At 35.6% G+C, this 15665-nt stretch overlaps 1 protein-coding gene across 2 annotated transcripts in view; it reads right to left on the minus strand.

Moving 5' to 3' along the window:
- Nucleotides 1-1599: 1599 nt before the first annotated feature.
- The window catches only part of Mccc2 (methylcrotonyl-CoA carboxylase subunit 2), a 72853-nt gene continuing 58787 nt past the window's right edge, over nt 1600-15665 (minus strand). For both annotated transcript variants that reach the window (XM_081743375.1, XM_081743374.1), the window contains exons 10-11: nt 10794-10879; nt 1600-1740 (exon numbers count right to left, since the gene is read on the minus strand). In XM_081743375.1, the coding sequence (XP_081599501.1) occupies nt 1623-1740; nt 10794-10879 (204 nt within the window). In that variant the 3' untranslated portion in view covers nt 1600-1622. The remainder of the gene's footprint in view (nt 1741-10793; nt 10880-15665) is intronic.

A 15665-nucleotide genomic window follows, 5' to 3' on the forward strand; every position in this document is an offset into this window, starting at 1 on the left:
TTATTGTTCCTTACTAGTAAAAATGTTCTACACTAATAAAACCTAAGTTTAAAAATACAATTTTCACGTCAAGTAGGCTTTAATAATGGATGCATATTCGTATCCTTAAATTGATAATACATGGAAGCTGAAAAAAATTTACGAATATTACGTCCATGTAAGTCTTTCAGAAACCAATGGGTAGAGAAATGCATTGCATATGTTTACTTCATAAAATCTCAGATCTAGTTTACTTGAATACAAAATTTCTGCATTTGAAAGTATTCAAATTACGGAAGTTTTTATAAAGATCACGACACTTTCACAGTTTGAATGCGATTGTAACGAGAATCACATACTAACTATATATAAAACTACATGAACTGACTGACTGACATAAAAATAAAGGGGTGCTTTGAAATTTGGCATGATTGTAGCTTTTCGGGACTAACCCAGAAAAATTGCCAAAAGTAAATTTAGGAGGTCTAAAGAAATTCTCCATGGGCTTTTTTTTTTTAAACCTATAAACTCATATTTTAAGTACTTAGAATTGGAATAACAATTTGAACTTCAGTATGCTTGTACGCTTTCGTTATCATTACCTAAGTAAATCACAAATAATATAAATTTCCAACTTTAGAGTGGTTTTATGGGCAATTGAAAAATCTTTCCATGATACTAAATGGGACATCTCCTATACCTCAAAATGTTTAGCCACTTCCGGCAGGATTAGAATGATGAAATTTGACACGACTGTAGTCTTCCGAAACTAACCAACAGGAAAATTGCCAAAAGTGAATATTCTTAGTTTTTAAGGTGCCTAAAGGGATGATGAAGAAATTCCTCTGTTATTTAAATGTGCGTTTTCTTGGGATACAAAATCTTATCTTTTAGATAGTTGAAATAGGAAAAGAAACTTTAAATTCGGTAGAATTGTGGGTTTAAGAGGTGCGAGGCCGTAGACAAACGCGGGGTCTGGGGGCTGAGCCCCCAGCTAGCCGAAGGCTAGTTTGTATGATAAGACCGAACATAAAACCGGAACCAAAAAAAAGTATTTAGCTCCTTTTCTGAAAGACCAGAGCTGCAATATATCAAACATTTTCATTTACAAAGGTAATTTTATAAGTCTGCAAAACTTCTATGTATAATACAAGCACGGCTTTTCCTGTGTTTTACATACAGCTGTTTTGCATTTCTTCATTAATGTAAACTGCTTCACAGAATCATATGTTAATCTTTTTTCAACCTATTTTTCTTTGATGACTGCTGGGCATACAGTTGACCTATATCCCGAACATATTCTTCAATCTATGATACTGAAAGTATTTATCTTTAACTTTTATAAATTGTTAAGAATCATATAAAAATCACTACAAATGAACAATTCTTTAAATTCTCAACAATATTAAATATCAGTCGTTGAATTAAGGCACTTTTGATCAATATAATCATTCTGACACGTTTCTAGTGAGGCATGAGGAGCAGTACATAATTATAAGCACACACACTTGTCTTAGAACAAGTGTGAAAAACTGAGTCTGAAGTGATATGGAATGTGTTATTCAAGGGAAGAGAGGTCCATGTGACATTTTTAATATCGTATTTTGCTTTGTAGAAGTGAGATGTGAAATGGCACATGATGATTACATACGGAAAGTCCCAAAATTCGTATTTGGTATCGGAGCATTCAATGTAGCACTCAACGAAAGACCCAATATTCGCCTTGTATCCACAGGATCAATAATTCCATCATCAAACAACCTGAAATTAAAATCACAAAAATAGTATAAACATAATTACAAACAAACAATCGCATATACACGTGAATTGAAAATTTTGCACAAACACGAATGGAAGTATAATTTATGCTTTCATTGTTTGAAACTCCAATACTACTATAATAGTAATTGAAACTATTATTATTATTATTATTATTATTATTATTATTATTATTATTATTATTATTATTATTATTATTATTGGGAGTTTTGATCTTTGAGAATCATTCATTCAGTCCTTTTTGAGCTACATCTTTGAATGAAAATTCTCGCTTTATTTTATGAGTCGCAACATCCTTGGTGGAAGCTTTCACTATTCCACAACATGTCACTTCTGACACATTGCTCTTGACTTGAAGTCTTGCAAAAGTGCAATATACAGGATGTTTGTCGAAGTGAAAGAGATAGTACGAAGGGGCTTCAAGACAAATACTTTTAATAGATTCATCTTCAACAAATATTTCGCTTTTACTCTGATTACTTGAAATAATGATCACCAAGGTTGCTGCGCATCCCGAGATACGAAATTCCCTGATTTTTTCAGGTTTCCAGGTTCAATGCGTAAATATTCCAGGTACAGCTATTAAGTGAGGAAAATGTTATTTATAATTCTGCAGCAATCTAATTATACAGAAAGGGCATGTTTTTACACCAAGTGTCTAAAATGATATTTTGAGTGAACACTTTTAGACGTAAAAATCTTCATGTAATGAAATAAGAGATTTACCTTTTCCCTTCTTCCAACAGATACCTTGGCAACCCATATAATTAGTTTTGAAAACAAGAAAGGAACCATGGGCTGTTCGGGTTCAAAAAATGGTTCAACTTCAGAAGCAAGCAATTTAAAAACGCTAATTTTGGAACAATCATTTAATCTTCTAATATTTTTTTCATAGTTTCGTAGCTTAAAGATTTTGGTTCTCTTTTCTCTCTCTTAGCTAGTTCAACATACTTAATTAAGTTCTTAAGGATTTCTAATACTCTATCAGCAACTTCAATAGTTTCAACCCAACCCTATGGCAAGGACACATAATCTGCTGTTCTTGCTGGCACGTTTTTAAATACCTTAGCTTTTAAAACGTCTACAATAAGCCATTCGACAGATTTTATAGCCGTTTTGAAAAAATTATTCACGCTATGTAGAACACATGTTCCGAATTCTAAGTTAACTGGACCACCATCTGTATCTTTACGTTTCTGCAGAAACTTGTCCATCCATGGCGAGTGCAAAAGACGTCAAAAGACTGAAGGTTTTCTTTGAACGTGACTAATAAATCTGTTACTGTAGAATGACCTAAGAACGATAGTCAATACTTACTAACAACCTGCTCTTCCTTGTTAATCCAAAACCTATGAAGTCTGTTTTGTTTGGCTTACCGTATTTGCGCAAATATAGGCCGCACCTAAACTTTTGACACGAGATTATAGAAAAAGTAAATCTCGAATATGGGTCGCAGTACTAAATTTACGAGAAAGTTCAATTATATAATACTTTGATATGCATTTCTCTCCCTCCCCTTAACTCCCACATAACTAAGGGTAACTTATGACTCAGATGACCTTCTTTATGATAGTGACTGGGCAGCATTCTGGATCATCTAGCGAGGAGGAAGAATCAGACGCTCAGCACTGGGTACAAACAAGCTGACACAGTTTTGCGAAACAAAGTTTATTTTCTTTTTTCAAGAACAGTTACTGTACATAAATATTCCGTATATATTATATATACTGTATAATAAAGATCATATTCCTGTTAATAAAAGTATTAGGTGTTCAAGTACTTTTTGTGCCAGTGTAAGGTGTTATCGGTACCCAACGAAAGTAGCAATTTTTGCGAGCAAGGTAAGTTTTTCTCCTATTTTAAGTCTTTTGACGCTTTACAAAAGTAACCGCAGTAACCTGTAATGATATTAATTTCAACTAACAAGATACGCGTACGTGCCATTTTGAAATCGACGAGTTATTATTTGAGAGGAAAAACCTCGATTAAAGGCGGTATTTTATTTAAGCTTTCATCAAATGAAATACTAAAACAATCACTATTAATGGCCTCTCATTGTTTGTTTCAAGAAACAAGGTGCTATACAATAAACGATACAATCCCTCCAAATCGCAATGTTCTTGACTCCGTAACTGTCAGGAAATATAATGGGGAAAATGTTCGATATTTGGTCAGCTGCAGAAAATGACGAATGAACATAAACTGACTGCAACCACCTTCGTTGTTTTCTCCTTTGTAAGATATGTTTGCATTCCAAGGCTTGTAGTCTCTGTAGTCGGTCCAGAAACTGAAGCTTTACACGTTGATTCCTTGGAACTGTCACTACACAGTAAAGCAGGTATCACTTCATTTTCTTGACACACTCGTTTCGGTTTTCCTTTCTGAACCATGAACATCTCAATACCGTAGGATTTAGCAGAACCCACAGCGACCATATGCTTTCTGATTTTCATACGGTTAACTAGAGCTTGTTTTCTCATATTGCAAAGAGTGTTTTTAATTACATACTTCGCAGTAAAATGAAAATTTGTCACACTTGCAATGCAGAAGCCAGGAAGAGAACTCATTGTTTTCAAGACACTGAGAATTGAACGAAAATAACTTACACTTGGAGGATGCCATAATGTGAGGTCCATTAGCCTATGAAAAAACAAAGCACCGTCATATAAAAAACTTGATACTTGAACTAAAATTCAGTATGTTTGCAGGTTTATTAGGTGCGGGAATCTAGGCCAGTTGGGTAGGGATAACCATCATTATAATAAAATGTTCATATCTGGAGATCCTGGAAGATAAGAGACATGAAACTTGGTATCTAAATTGGAATTCGGTATGGTTGCAGATTTCTGAGGTGCGAAGCCGTAGGCCAATCATACACTAGCCGAATGCTAATACAATATACAAAAGCAAACATATGTAATCTTATATTTTTCCAGAAAGTTTTAAGAATTCCCCGACTTTTCCCGGTTTTCTAGATGCGCAACAATACTGGGTCACTTTTTCCACTTTTGAACTGGTATGGAAGTAAACAACTAGTAACATGATACTATACAAACTATTTCTTTTTTAAAAAAATAATAAATAATAAACTAAGCTCCAGGCACAAGAACCCCCAGCTGGCTTGTGGAGCTCATGTCGTTAGGGTGATGTGTGGTCAGCACATCGGCTCCCCTCTCCGTTAATGCTAGCTTTCTAGACTGGAGTTCGCTGCTACTTCCTTTCACGTAGCTGCCCAGTCCTCACGACATTGGGTGGATGCCGCAATGTCAACACCATCTGCTGAGTACGAACGGTCACCAATCATCCTCTAACAAGACGCGGTACTGCCTGATCTCGCTCATTTCAGGAGAAGAAGTGTTTCAGTGAGTAAGGGCGTTGTCAGTTTGAAATAATATTATAATAAAAAGAAATAATAATAAAAAGAGGAATAAATATTGACAAATATTGGTTTGTTCCAATTGCCATCGAGTCAAGTGGTACTTGGAGTCAAGGAGCTAATTTTATCAAGGAAATCGGCCATCGTCAGGGGTGTAGCCAGCAGGTTTGTGTAGGGGGGGCGTCGTTTCTGAGGGGGGGCAGCTACAATGTACAAAGCCAAAAAAAAATGTGTTGCTGCTAGTGTTTTTGAGACCTGAAAAAAAGGAAAATTTTGGTTTCCTTCTGGAAAACTAAAAACACTATTTTATCTTCTTCTTCTTCTTCTTCTTCTTATTATTATTATTATTATTATCCATAAATTATATTCAAGATAGTTTTTATTATGCTTAATCAAGAACTACTACCCGGGACCAAACGCTATACTTTTGTGCATAACTATAAAGGTTATCAAGAAAGTTCTGTCCCTTTTCGTGGAGGTCTGTGTTCAATTGGACCTCACACCGAGAGTTGAATGCGAGTGGAGATAAGGCGAACGTCAGTTGTTGGTGTGGGTATATCCAACATACTACCTGGTTGTGGCAATTCAGACACACCATGAACTTGCGTAAAGACAGAGGGAACATGGGACATCCATAGAGCGTCATAAAAGCATGTATGCTAAACGAGTTCAAATGGAGGTCAAACGTCGCTGTAGCGGGACAGAAGATATGCCAGGCCTTTGGTGAGAGTGTCGTGACGACGCGGACATTGCAGCGATGGTTTAACAAGTTTAAGTACGATGACGAAACACCCGAAAACACCACGTGCCAGAAGACCAACACATGTACAAAGAGGAACTGGGACTACAATTCAGTATGTGGAGAAACCATTCGGCAGCACATCTATCAACTTGTGAAGCACTACAAGTTGGGTCGATGGGTCTCTCATATTTTGACTCCGGGCCAGAAGGCAACGCGGCAGTCACCTGTGTTTATTTACTGTTTCGGAGCCATTTCTGGACAGGGCGTTGACATGTGATAAAAAGTGTGTCCTATACGAAGCTCCACGGTGCCGTCATCATTGGTTAGCATCCCATGAACCGATTTCAAAACAGCCGAAACCAGCACTGTACCAGAAGAAGGTCCTTCTGTGTATTTGGTGCATCGTGCATCGGGAACTGCTACCAGCTGGTCAGAGTATCAATGCAACTGTGTAGTGTCAGCAGGTGAGCTGTGCTCAACAAAATGTCAAAACCCTGGAGCCATCACTTCTGAATTGCAATTGGGCCCTCGTTTAGGGGAACAACGCTAAGTCCCACGTGACTAGGATGACTCAGGACACCATTTTTCACCTTGGATGGGAAACAATATTGCAACCATTATATTCCCCGGGTATTGCACCATCCGATTATCACCTGTTCCATTCTTTGGATAATCACCTTAGAGGACGCCAGTTCAAATCCCTAGTAAAAGTCCAAAATGCTACCGCGATGGATTCCATGGCCTTCCAGAACGTTTTCAGAAGGTCGTCGATGCTGACGGGGACTATTTTTGATCTTCCAGGTTGGGTGACATATCGATGTTCGAAGGTGGTGGGTGAAAAAGCAACAAAACTTTTCTTGGTTTCCTTTATATTTAAATTTAAGACCTTGTATACAGAACCTATCTACACAAGACTGATTTTCTTTGAAATTTCACTTAATTTCTTTATTGTTTCCTGACAAAAATATTTATTTATTATTCGTGACTAAAAAAACATAATTATTTTATTACACTGAGTAGAAATGAGAGAGAGAGCGAATGAAATCCAAATTGAATAAAAGCATTGTTTCTCACCAAATTTTCCATCCTCTATGTCTTTTAAAACACTTGTTAAAGCATATAAAAATATACTGTACTTACAAATCAGTTTAGTACCTTTGTTTTATGGCTGTATTTGTAGTACCTTGTTAAAACGCTTGTCTTCAAACTGTCAAATATAAATCGCAGTAAATTGTGTAATCTGCTGTCAAAAAAAAAAAAAAAAAAAAAAAAAAAAAAAAAAAAAAAAAAAAAAAAATCCTATATTAAACAATATTTCTCCATAGTATTTTACCATAAATTATTAATTGTCAATAGACTTTGTTACTTTTAAATGAATGAAGCGAGATAATTTTACTATGATGTTTTAAAAGCTAGTCATTTGGGGGGGGGGCAGGCCCCGATGGGCCCCCCTTGGCTACACCCCTGGCCATCGTAATTCACTTATATCGGGAGATAAACGATCTAAATCTTCCCTTATTCAACGGATCAGTGTCGGAGTTCAACGCTGGAACGTCTAAGCCATTTTGGGTACGTTACCCACAGGTAAAGAATTAGAGGAGATCTTTCTCATATAAGGAAGAAAATAACGACTTGGTTTCTGAGTACCAACGACGGAAAGATATTTTAAACAATATGCACTTAAGAATTTATCTCATCATAACTGTCATCGTGATTGAAAGATACATTTTCATTTTCATGTTTACTATCCCAATTTGATTCTAATGTATATCTTTCTTCTGCCATCATCTCTTGTTTTTTTTAGCATTTCTTGTTATTTTGCCACAATTTCGTCTTATCTTGATAGTATTTGTTTTTCTATTAATTCTGTTAAGAATTTATGATCATTACGAATTAGTTGATTGTATGTGTAAATTATAACAATACCATATTTTACTTAATATATATTTTATCATTGTATTACTTAAGATATGTAAATACAATATAGGCTATCATTTTTTCTAATATGTATAGATACTGTAATAAAAATATCATTGAAAATAAAAAATAAAAATAAATAACCAATCAGAAATGGAGTTCAGGACATTGGTAATCCTGGTGAGCAAACGACAAATACATAAATGCACTTTTATAACAATGATTTTACTTTAAGATGAAAACAAGTCGCTTTATTAAGTAGTCATGTTACGTACAAGTGTTGTGTGAGTACTACGATTATTTCGTTTCTATAGAGTCTACGCAATGCATATAACATTTTATTAAAAAGGTTTCTCATACAAACACATAAATTAAGGAAAATAATACCCCGCATACCAAGAGAACAAAATAAAGAACACTGTCGTAACATACATCTGTCACATCAGCTTAACAAAGCTTGTATAATGGAGTACATGGTTTAGTCTCGCTCGGAAAGGCAATAAACATTCACTGATTACTTAAAATATTGATTTAATAATTTATAGTGCGTCACATATTTTACTTGTAGAAACCAGTATCAACAAAGTGATAACTGAACTAAAATGGAAATGGACGAAATGAAAGCCCAGACTGATGTGAGAAAATTATTTTCTGCTGCCTACAGTACTTTTAATGATAAAGAACTGGATCATAACAAATAGACTAGGAAAATAAAGAACAACCATGCTGTAAGTAGAATATCTGGAATTTGGGAGATGGGTTATGCTTATTACGCAGATAACATTTAATTACAATCAGCTAGTTATAAATACAAGACAGAGAATATAGACGCATTTTTAAATATAGCACTAGAAGTTGTATGCAAGATTAAAAGCATGTAAATACATGTAGAAGAGAAAAAAAAAAAGACTGTAAATGCCGAACATATTTCGATGTTTGTTAGTATTATTGGATGCAGTGCAACAGATGACGTTCAGAGCACAATAAGAAAAGCACCAATCACGATTTCTTCCCATTTTTCACGAATTCATCAATAAAACGAATTGTCTCCATTAAATGGCTCCATTTAGCAGAGATATTTTTTACTCACATTTATATAACGACAAGTGAACAAACTAAAATTAGATTACTGACAAGCTGTATTTTACAACTAGTAACACGCTTAGATTTGTCACATTCATTTGACATGACGTTCAACTGACGGATCTACTTAATATGACTTCGGTCGCAATCAACAGATACTAAACTCTTATACAACGGGAATTTCAAAATGGGTTTATTTATTTATTCACAAAGTTTCATACAGCACTAAGCCAATTGATTGAAACTGAACAACATAATAGATAAACAGAAGAATTTACAAACACAAGAAGGTTCACATTTAACTTTACAATGTACTCTTTAGCTGTGTTCTTAAGTTCCGTTCAGAAGTAAAAACATTACATCCTGTTGTAATCATGCGCTAGTCTGTAAAGCAAGGAGCGTTTTACAACTGATAACCTAGGTATCTCGTAAGTTAGTAAATTAAGACAGCGAGTTCGCCGGGGAGGAACTTGAAAGTTAACCTGCGATAGCAAAAATTCAGGATCAATTTTACCAATCATAATCATAATCTTATATAGGCAAAGTAGGTTTGGAGCTTGACGTAGTTTGTCTGGAGTATACAAGTTCATTAAAGGCAGTATTTCTTGTCTCGTGTGGTCACCTAACTCGGGAATTCTAAATCTAACTATTGCTACAAAGAAGTTTAAGACTGAGTCAATGCGTGATAGATTAGTAGATATTGCATATTCCATACAGATGAACAGTATTCAATGGTCGGGGAAATAAAAGCTTTATAAAACATAATAAGGACAAGGAGACTTTGTATTTTAGGAATTCTATAAAGTAGACCAAGTAATTTCATAGCTCTGGATGAAATCGAAGAGATGTGATTCGCAAAGGAGGGTTTTTTTATCGAAGACAACACCTAGATCTTTTTGAGATGACATACATTTAATAGGTACATTGCTGACATTTTTTTTTAAATAGATAGAGAGGGTAGAACACTTGTTGGGATTTAAAGCCAAATTCCAGTTAGTACACCAGTTACTTAGCATATCTAGATGTCAACTTGCAGTAAAGAAGCATTATCTATCGAGTTAATGACTCTAAAGAGTTTACAGTCATCAGTAAAAACAAATATATCTGATGAAGAGGACGAAAAGATGTTAGGTACGTCGTCCATATACAGTAAGAACAAAAGTGGATCCAGCACGCTTCCCTGAGGTACTCTGGATGAGACGGGACTAAACGGAGATAGGGATCCAGAAAGAGTAATGCGTTGTTTTCCTAAGAGGAAACAACCTAGGAAAGAAAGGATCTGGCCATGGATATTATATCTACTAGGGAGTTTGTAAAGGAGCAACTTGGTATTTATGGTGTCCACGGCCTTTGATATGTCAAAGTAAACAACATCAAGCTGGGAGTTAGCCGTAATTGCTTGCGCCGCATGGTTGACTAACACTGACAAATTAGTTAGACACGAACGCCCAGGTAGAAAACCATACTGAGAGCTGCTTAAAGAAATATGATCATCAAACAGAAATGAGTTCAAACGTTGATAAGATGAATTATGTGGGACTCATAAAAGCGCGAGATGGACTGAAGCTGGTAACAAATAATTTACATTGCATTGTAATAGGGATCCAGATCATCTTAATCCTAAAAATGGTCCTTAAACCCCAATCAGACGAACAGAAATACTTTATAGTAGAACCGAGATTCAGTTGCACTAGATCTGTTTGTAATCCGACGACATGATTTACACTAGGTAATGATAAGCTAATTGAGAACTTATTATTTTCATTGTGTCTTCACTTAATATAACATGTAATGTAACTGTTTAATCAATAGATACAAATGTCATACTTCAATATTTTATTATGCATGAATAAAAACAGCCGTAACCCTCGACGCTCTTATATGGCTAACAAATCGAGAAATAAAGAAACTATCTACCTTGCACTTGCGAAGTATGGACTTCCCTCTTGTTCAAACTTCTGAATAATAGGTTCCTTTAGAGCTCTTGATTCTTCCTCCGTAAACTGAAAATCCAAATATACAATCATAAGCAGTCAACATGTTACAAAATACGAAAAGAAATCCTGAAGTTGTGAAAAATTAATCTACAAATATCAACGCCATGTCTTTCATTATTTACAAACTACGAGGGAGGATCAGAAAGTAAGGTTACAAGCCCAATATTTCTGGAGTTTCGTCTGTTATAGAGGAATGGGGAGTGGATGGTAATTTTAATACATGGAGTTGCTAACTGTGCAGAGCTTCAGCCACGCACCCTACGGCGATAGTTATAAGTAAACACAAATGGTGACTCGTTTGGAAAAATGGTCTCAAAAAAGAAGTTCGCTTAGTTATTCGATTTCTGTGAGCGAAACACGTAACCGCGGCTGTCGCAGAGTAGTGTCGAAAGTTTGCGGCTGGTAGAGAAAACGTCACCAACGAGGATCGCAGTGGCCAACCTAGCACGGCATCATCAGATTTGAATACAGCTCGCGTGGAGGAGCTGATTCAGGACAAGAGAAGGATCATGTTACGGCATCTGATGATAGAATTGACAATGAAGGAGCACGTAGGAGGCCGTCGCTTCACTTCAGACTAGGGGATGAAACACTTCGTGACAACGTGGCTGAACACGCAAGATTTTTATCAGGAAGGAATCTTCAAATTTATTCCAGGATGCGACAAGTGACTCAATCGATATGGAGACTATGTCGAAAAATAACCTAATATATGCATTATCTGTTGGCTGTATAGGTTGTATGAAATAATATACACACGTTTCACTGTACGCTTTGTAACCTTACTTTCTGATCACTCCTCGTATAATAGACTGCAAACGGTCTAAACAGTTCCATCTACTGGCAGTTTATGGAAAATATATACAGCATTTCTGATTGCTGAAACCTTGTCACTAAAATGTTATCTTCACTTGCTGATCAGTCGACGTTTAATAAATACTGCGAATTGTAAGTAGTTCCTCTTTTTTACACATACCTGTTCAAGTACTTTTATTTGTTAAAAAATAAATAAACAAATAATAAAAAAATAGGTAAAACTATAAAAAATTATGAACTACCAGTATAACCAACCTGCAATCAGAAAATGGGAGTTTGAATCCCCACTTCGATTTTTCTGTCATTAGATCATTATTATGTATATTCTGTCTAAAAATAGTTGTTGCATGTTTTATAGAAATTAAATACATAAAAATATCTCTCGTTCTCATGACAGAAAATTTCACGTGTCTTGTACAAGAAGAAAACGTATTTTCGAAAAACATTTCAACAAAAAATTGAAAAATAAACAAATTATAATTAAAGAAAAAAATTTTCTGAAACTTTCATCTACAAACTTGAAGTTCCTTTTTCGTCAACGTGGCAAACTTGCAACGAAATTTAAAAACTGAGAGTGATTTTTTTTTTTTTTTTTTTTTTTTTAGAAACACAACGTACTTGTCATAATTTTGATTATTATGCATCTAGCACAATGTCTTAATATGTACAAGTATTAATTATTTTACATGTCAATCAACGACTAAATAGAAATAAGCCACAAAATATGCGAAGCAAAGCAACCAGGCAGTTTTTGTTAGTAATTTGTAAATGAAATGAAAGCTTTGTTTTACGTCCCACAGTTATGCCGACTAGGCTAAAGGAGACGTTGATGGTACGAAATTAATGCAATGGTGGAATCAAGAAAGTGGAAGGAAACGGGAGAACACTGAGAAAACCCATGCACACGGTCCACCAAGTCCATTTAGTGAGGGTTGGGATCGAACTAGAGTTAGTAATTTATGTGTAGATGTGTAGCAAGAAGCAGTTGGTTATCGTGTAACCTCTAATTGTTTCGATGATCATCAATTTAAGCTTGCAGTAAAGTGATTTTTTAATTCTTTCTAAATTTGTTTCTGTCTTTTCATTAAAAAAAAAAAAGTCTTTTTTGCAAAAATGTTTCTTATTATTATCTGCTTCGTATTAGTTTGTGAATATTTGCAAATAATTGAAAATTATGTATTTTAAAAATATTAAAATAATTAATAATTTTATTAAAGAAGAATATTCATTTCTATTCTCATAACCTAAAAAGTAAATTTTAAAATTTCGAAGTTTAATCATTTACAAAATCTGTTGATTGAGAAAACTGATTTTAAAAAAAGCTGAGTACTTTTGTCAACGTCAATTGTTTTTCACTTCTTGAATAGCTTGAATTGTTCGTGCTGAGTAAAGCATGTAAAGTTAGGTTAAATAAGTCTGTAAGTAAGGCATATAATGTATATATGATTATACAATGGCATTTTTTTTCCTGTAGTAGTTGTACGTAATATCAGAATTTAAAGAATGCCTTAGAAGTAAAACATCACTGGAGGCCCCACAGCCAGGGGATGAATTTGCGACAGGGAGGTTCTGGAAACCCAGTTCTACCGCCAATGCTGATGTGACTTCTCTGTTGTAGAACTCTGGAGCCGCCACTGCTCATTAGAGAAATGAAGAGCTGAATTTAGGTTATTTGCGGGGAAACAATGTCCTTGCATTTCTGCTGGACAACGATATTAAAAATGGTCTGCGGCGCTTATTAGAAACCACCATAAGAGGGAGTAGGTTGCTACTTAGTTTGAGGTATCGTACGTAACTGACCCATTCCGGCACACTGAAGGTCGTTTCAAATTTATTGTAATGAATTCAATCACTAGGTAGTAGCACGTGTGAACACGCCCAAGAAGTTAGTAATTGCGGGTAGGTTCGAAAGTGGTGTGCGTTACCTTACAAGGAGGACGGCTGTCGCGAGAGTGGTTACGTGACTCCGAAAATTATGGTCTTCATTTGTGCCCTTTCAAATATTGGGTCTAGTTATAGCCAAATACATGAAGAGTACCACTAAAGGCTTCTGTGTATCAAAGAACAATAGCAAGGAGACTATAACGTTCTGCCGCTACCGTAAATCGCATAATTCGGAAACATTTACAACTGGTAGAGAAATATAAGACTCGCGTTTATATGCCTTCTCCTTCACATATCATGAATTGAAAGCTGCACAATCATCATCTTGCAGAGGAAAGGTATGGCTGTACCTGTAGAAAAGAGGGTTATTTATTGTCCCCGTGACTCCAGAGGTAGTTCTGATTAGGTAATCGAGTGTGCGCCATATTGTCGACGCAGCTTCAAGCTTGTCTGTTTATGGTTACTGCTATAATGGGAAACTTACAACCCGGAGTAGATAAAAAGACTAAAATCACAGCAGCTTATTACCAGAAGAACATTTTGGAGCCATTATACCGCTTTAATATCCCATCCCTACGTGGCAGCGACATTCACCACAAGGCGTCCAGTCATACGGCGACGCATATGTATAACGAGTGGCACGTCGAACAGAAGTTCATGTAATCCCTTTTAGAAACATCCCCCATGAAATTTTGTAGGTTTGTGTTGTAAAGACCAGCGTCTGCAAGTCGACACTCACGAACATTCCACGGTCTTTCAAAGTTTGTCAAGCTGAATGGAATTCAATTACCTTAACGCAATTTCCTTCAGTGGAAACTGAGATGCAGGGCAATAGCCAATCGACAGGGACTGCACATCAAGAACAACCACTGATGGCGTTTTGGTATTTCCTAAGTCGGTAAAGGTACCAAATTCAAACCTGAAATGACATTCTGAATTTCAAAGAATGTATATGTCCAATTACAAAGGCTGTTTCCGAAGATCCCTTCCTATATTTGAGATATGTATGATACAACCATCAACGGGAAATACCGAACGAATATTATCAGTGAAGGTTGAAACAATTGAATAAGAATGGGAACTGGGTATTCACATCCTACATGGAGACTTATCGATGTGCTCCAATTTGCAGATTACGAAATACTGTTGAAAAAAAAAGGTAATACCTTATTAGCAACAGCTTGCTGAGATTAGTAATAGGTAAAGTTGCAATGATTTGAAGTTCTTACAATTGTAAGTCATATTGTGAGTAACATTTGAGATAGTTGATCACCTTGTATAGCTTCATTTGTATAGAACGTATTTTAGTGTGTTCAATTTTATTGTAAAAAGATCTTCCGTGAATTTAAAATATATTGTCTGGTATGTTAAGTCTGGCAAGATTTAATTAAATTGTGCATATTTTTTAAAACCTTCCACTACTATTATTACTCTACTCTGATTATTTTTCCGTAAGACCATTTCTTTCAATTGGTATAAAATTTTGGGAGGATTTTGTCATAGATTCATGACTTCTGACATACCTAATGTATATAACAACTCAATAAACAGATAAGAGCAGTGACTATTGAAACTGCTTTCAGTCATTTCAATTTTTACACATATCACTTTGTATAATTTTCATGTATACAAGGACCAAGTGTAGGAATTAGGATTAGATTTCTGGGCTTTCAGCATCTAAGGCCATGTGAGCCTGTGTTGTATGAGGGATGACGTCCTTCGGCGATCACACTATTCGAGGAAAGGGAAGGAACCTGCATGTTACGCACTATCCCGGCATTTGCGTAGTGTGAATGAGGAAAACCCACCAAAATCTCACTCAGGATGGATGACGTGAAAAAGCTTGTACACTTTTTCGACCGAGTGCCCCCAACTGGAATCAAACCCGGGACCGCTCACACCAAACGTGAGTGTGTTAGCGACTACACGGACCAAGTGTAATTTAATAATGTCTGAGTAAACGGCACAGAAATATCAAGTTAATGGATTTTGTTATTTTTACTTGTCTTTCTATCCCGTCAAGCAGGTCACTGTGCCGATCATTATGTACCATTTCGGTAAAATTATAAGTAATATTTAAGTGCAGTTCAGC

This window comes from Thermobia domestica, chromosome 16 (assembly GCF_964235325.1).
Source record: "Thermobia domestica chromosome 16, izTheDome1.hap1.1, whole genome shotgun sequence".
Classification (NCBI taxonomy): Eukaryota; Metazoa; Arthropoda; class Insecta; order Zygentoma; family Lepismatidae; genus Thermobia; species Thermobia domestica.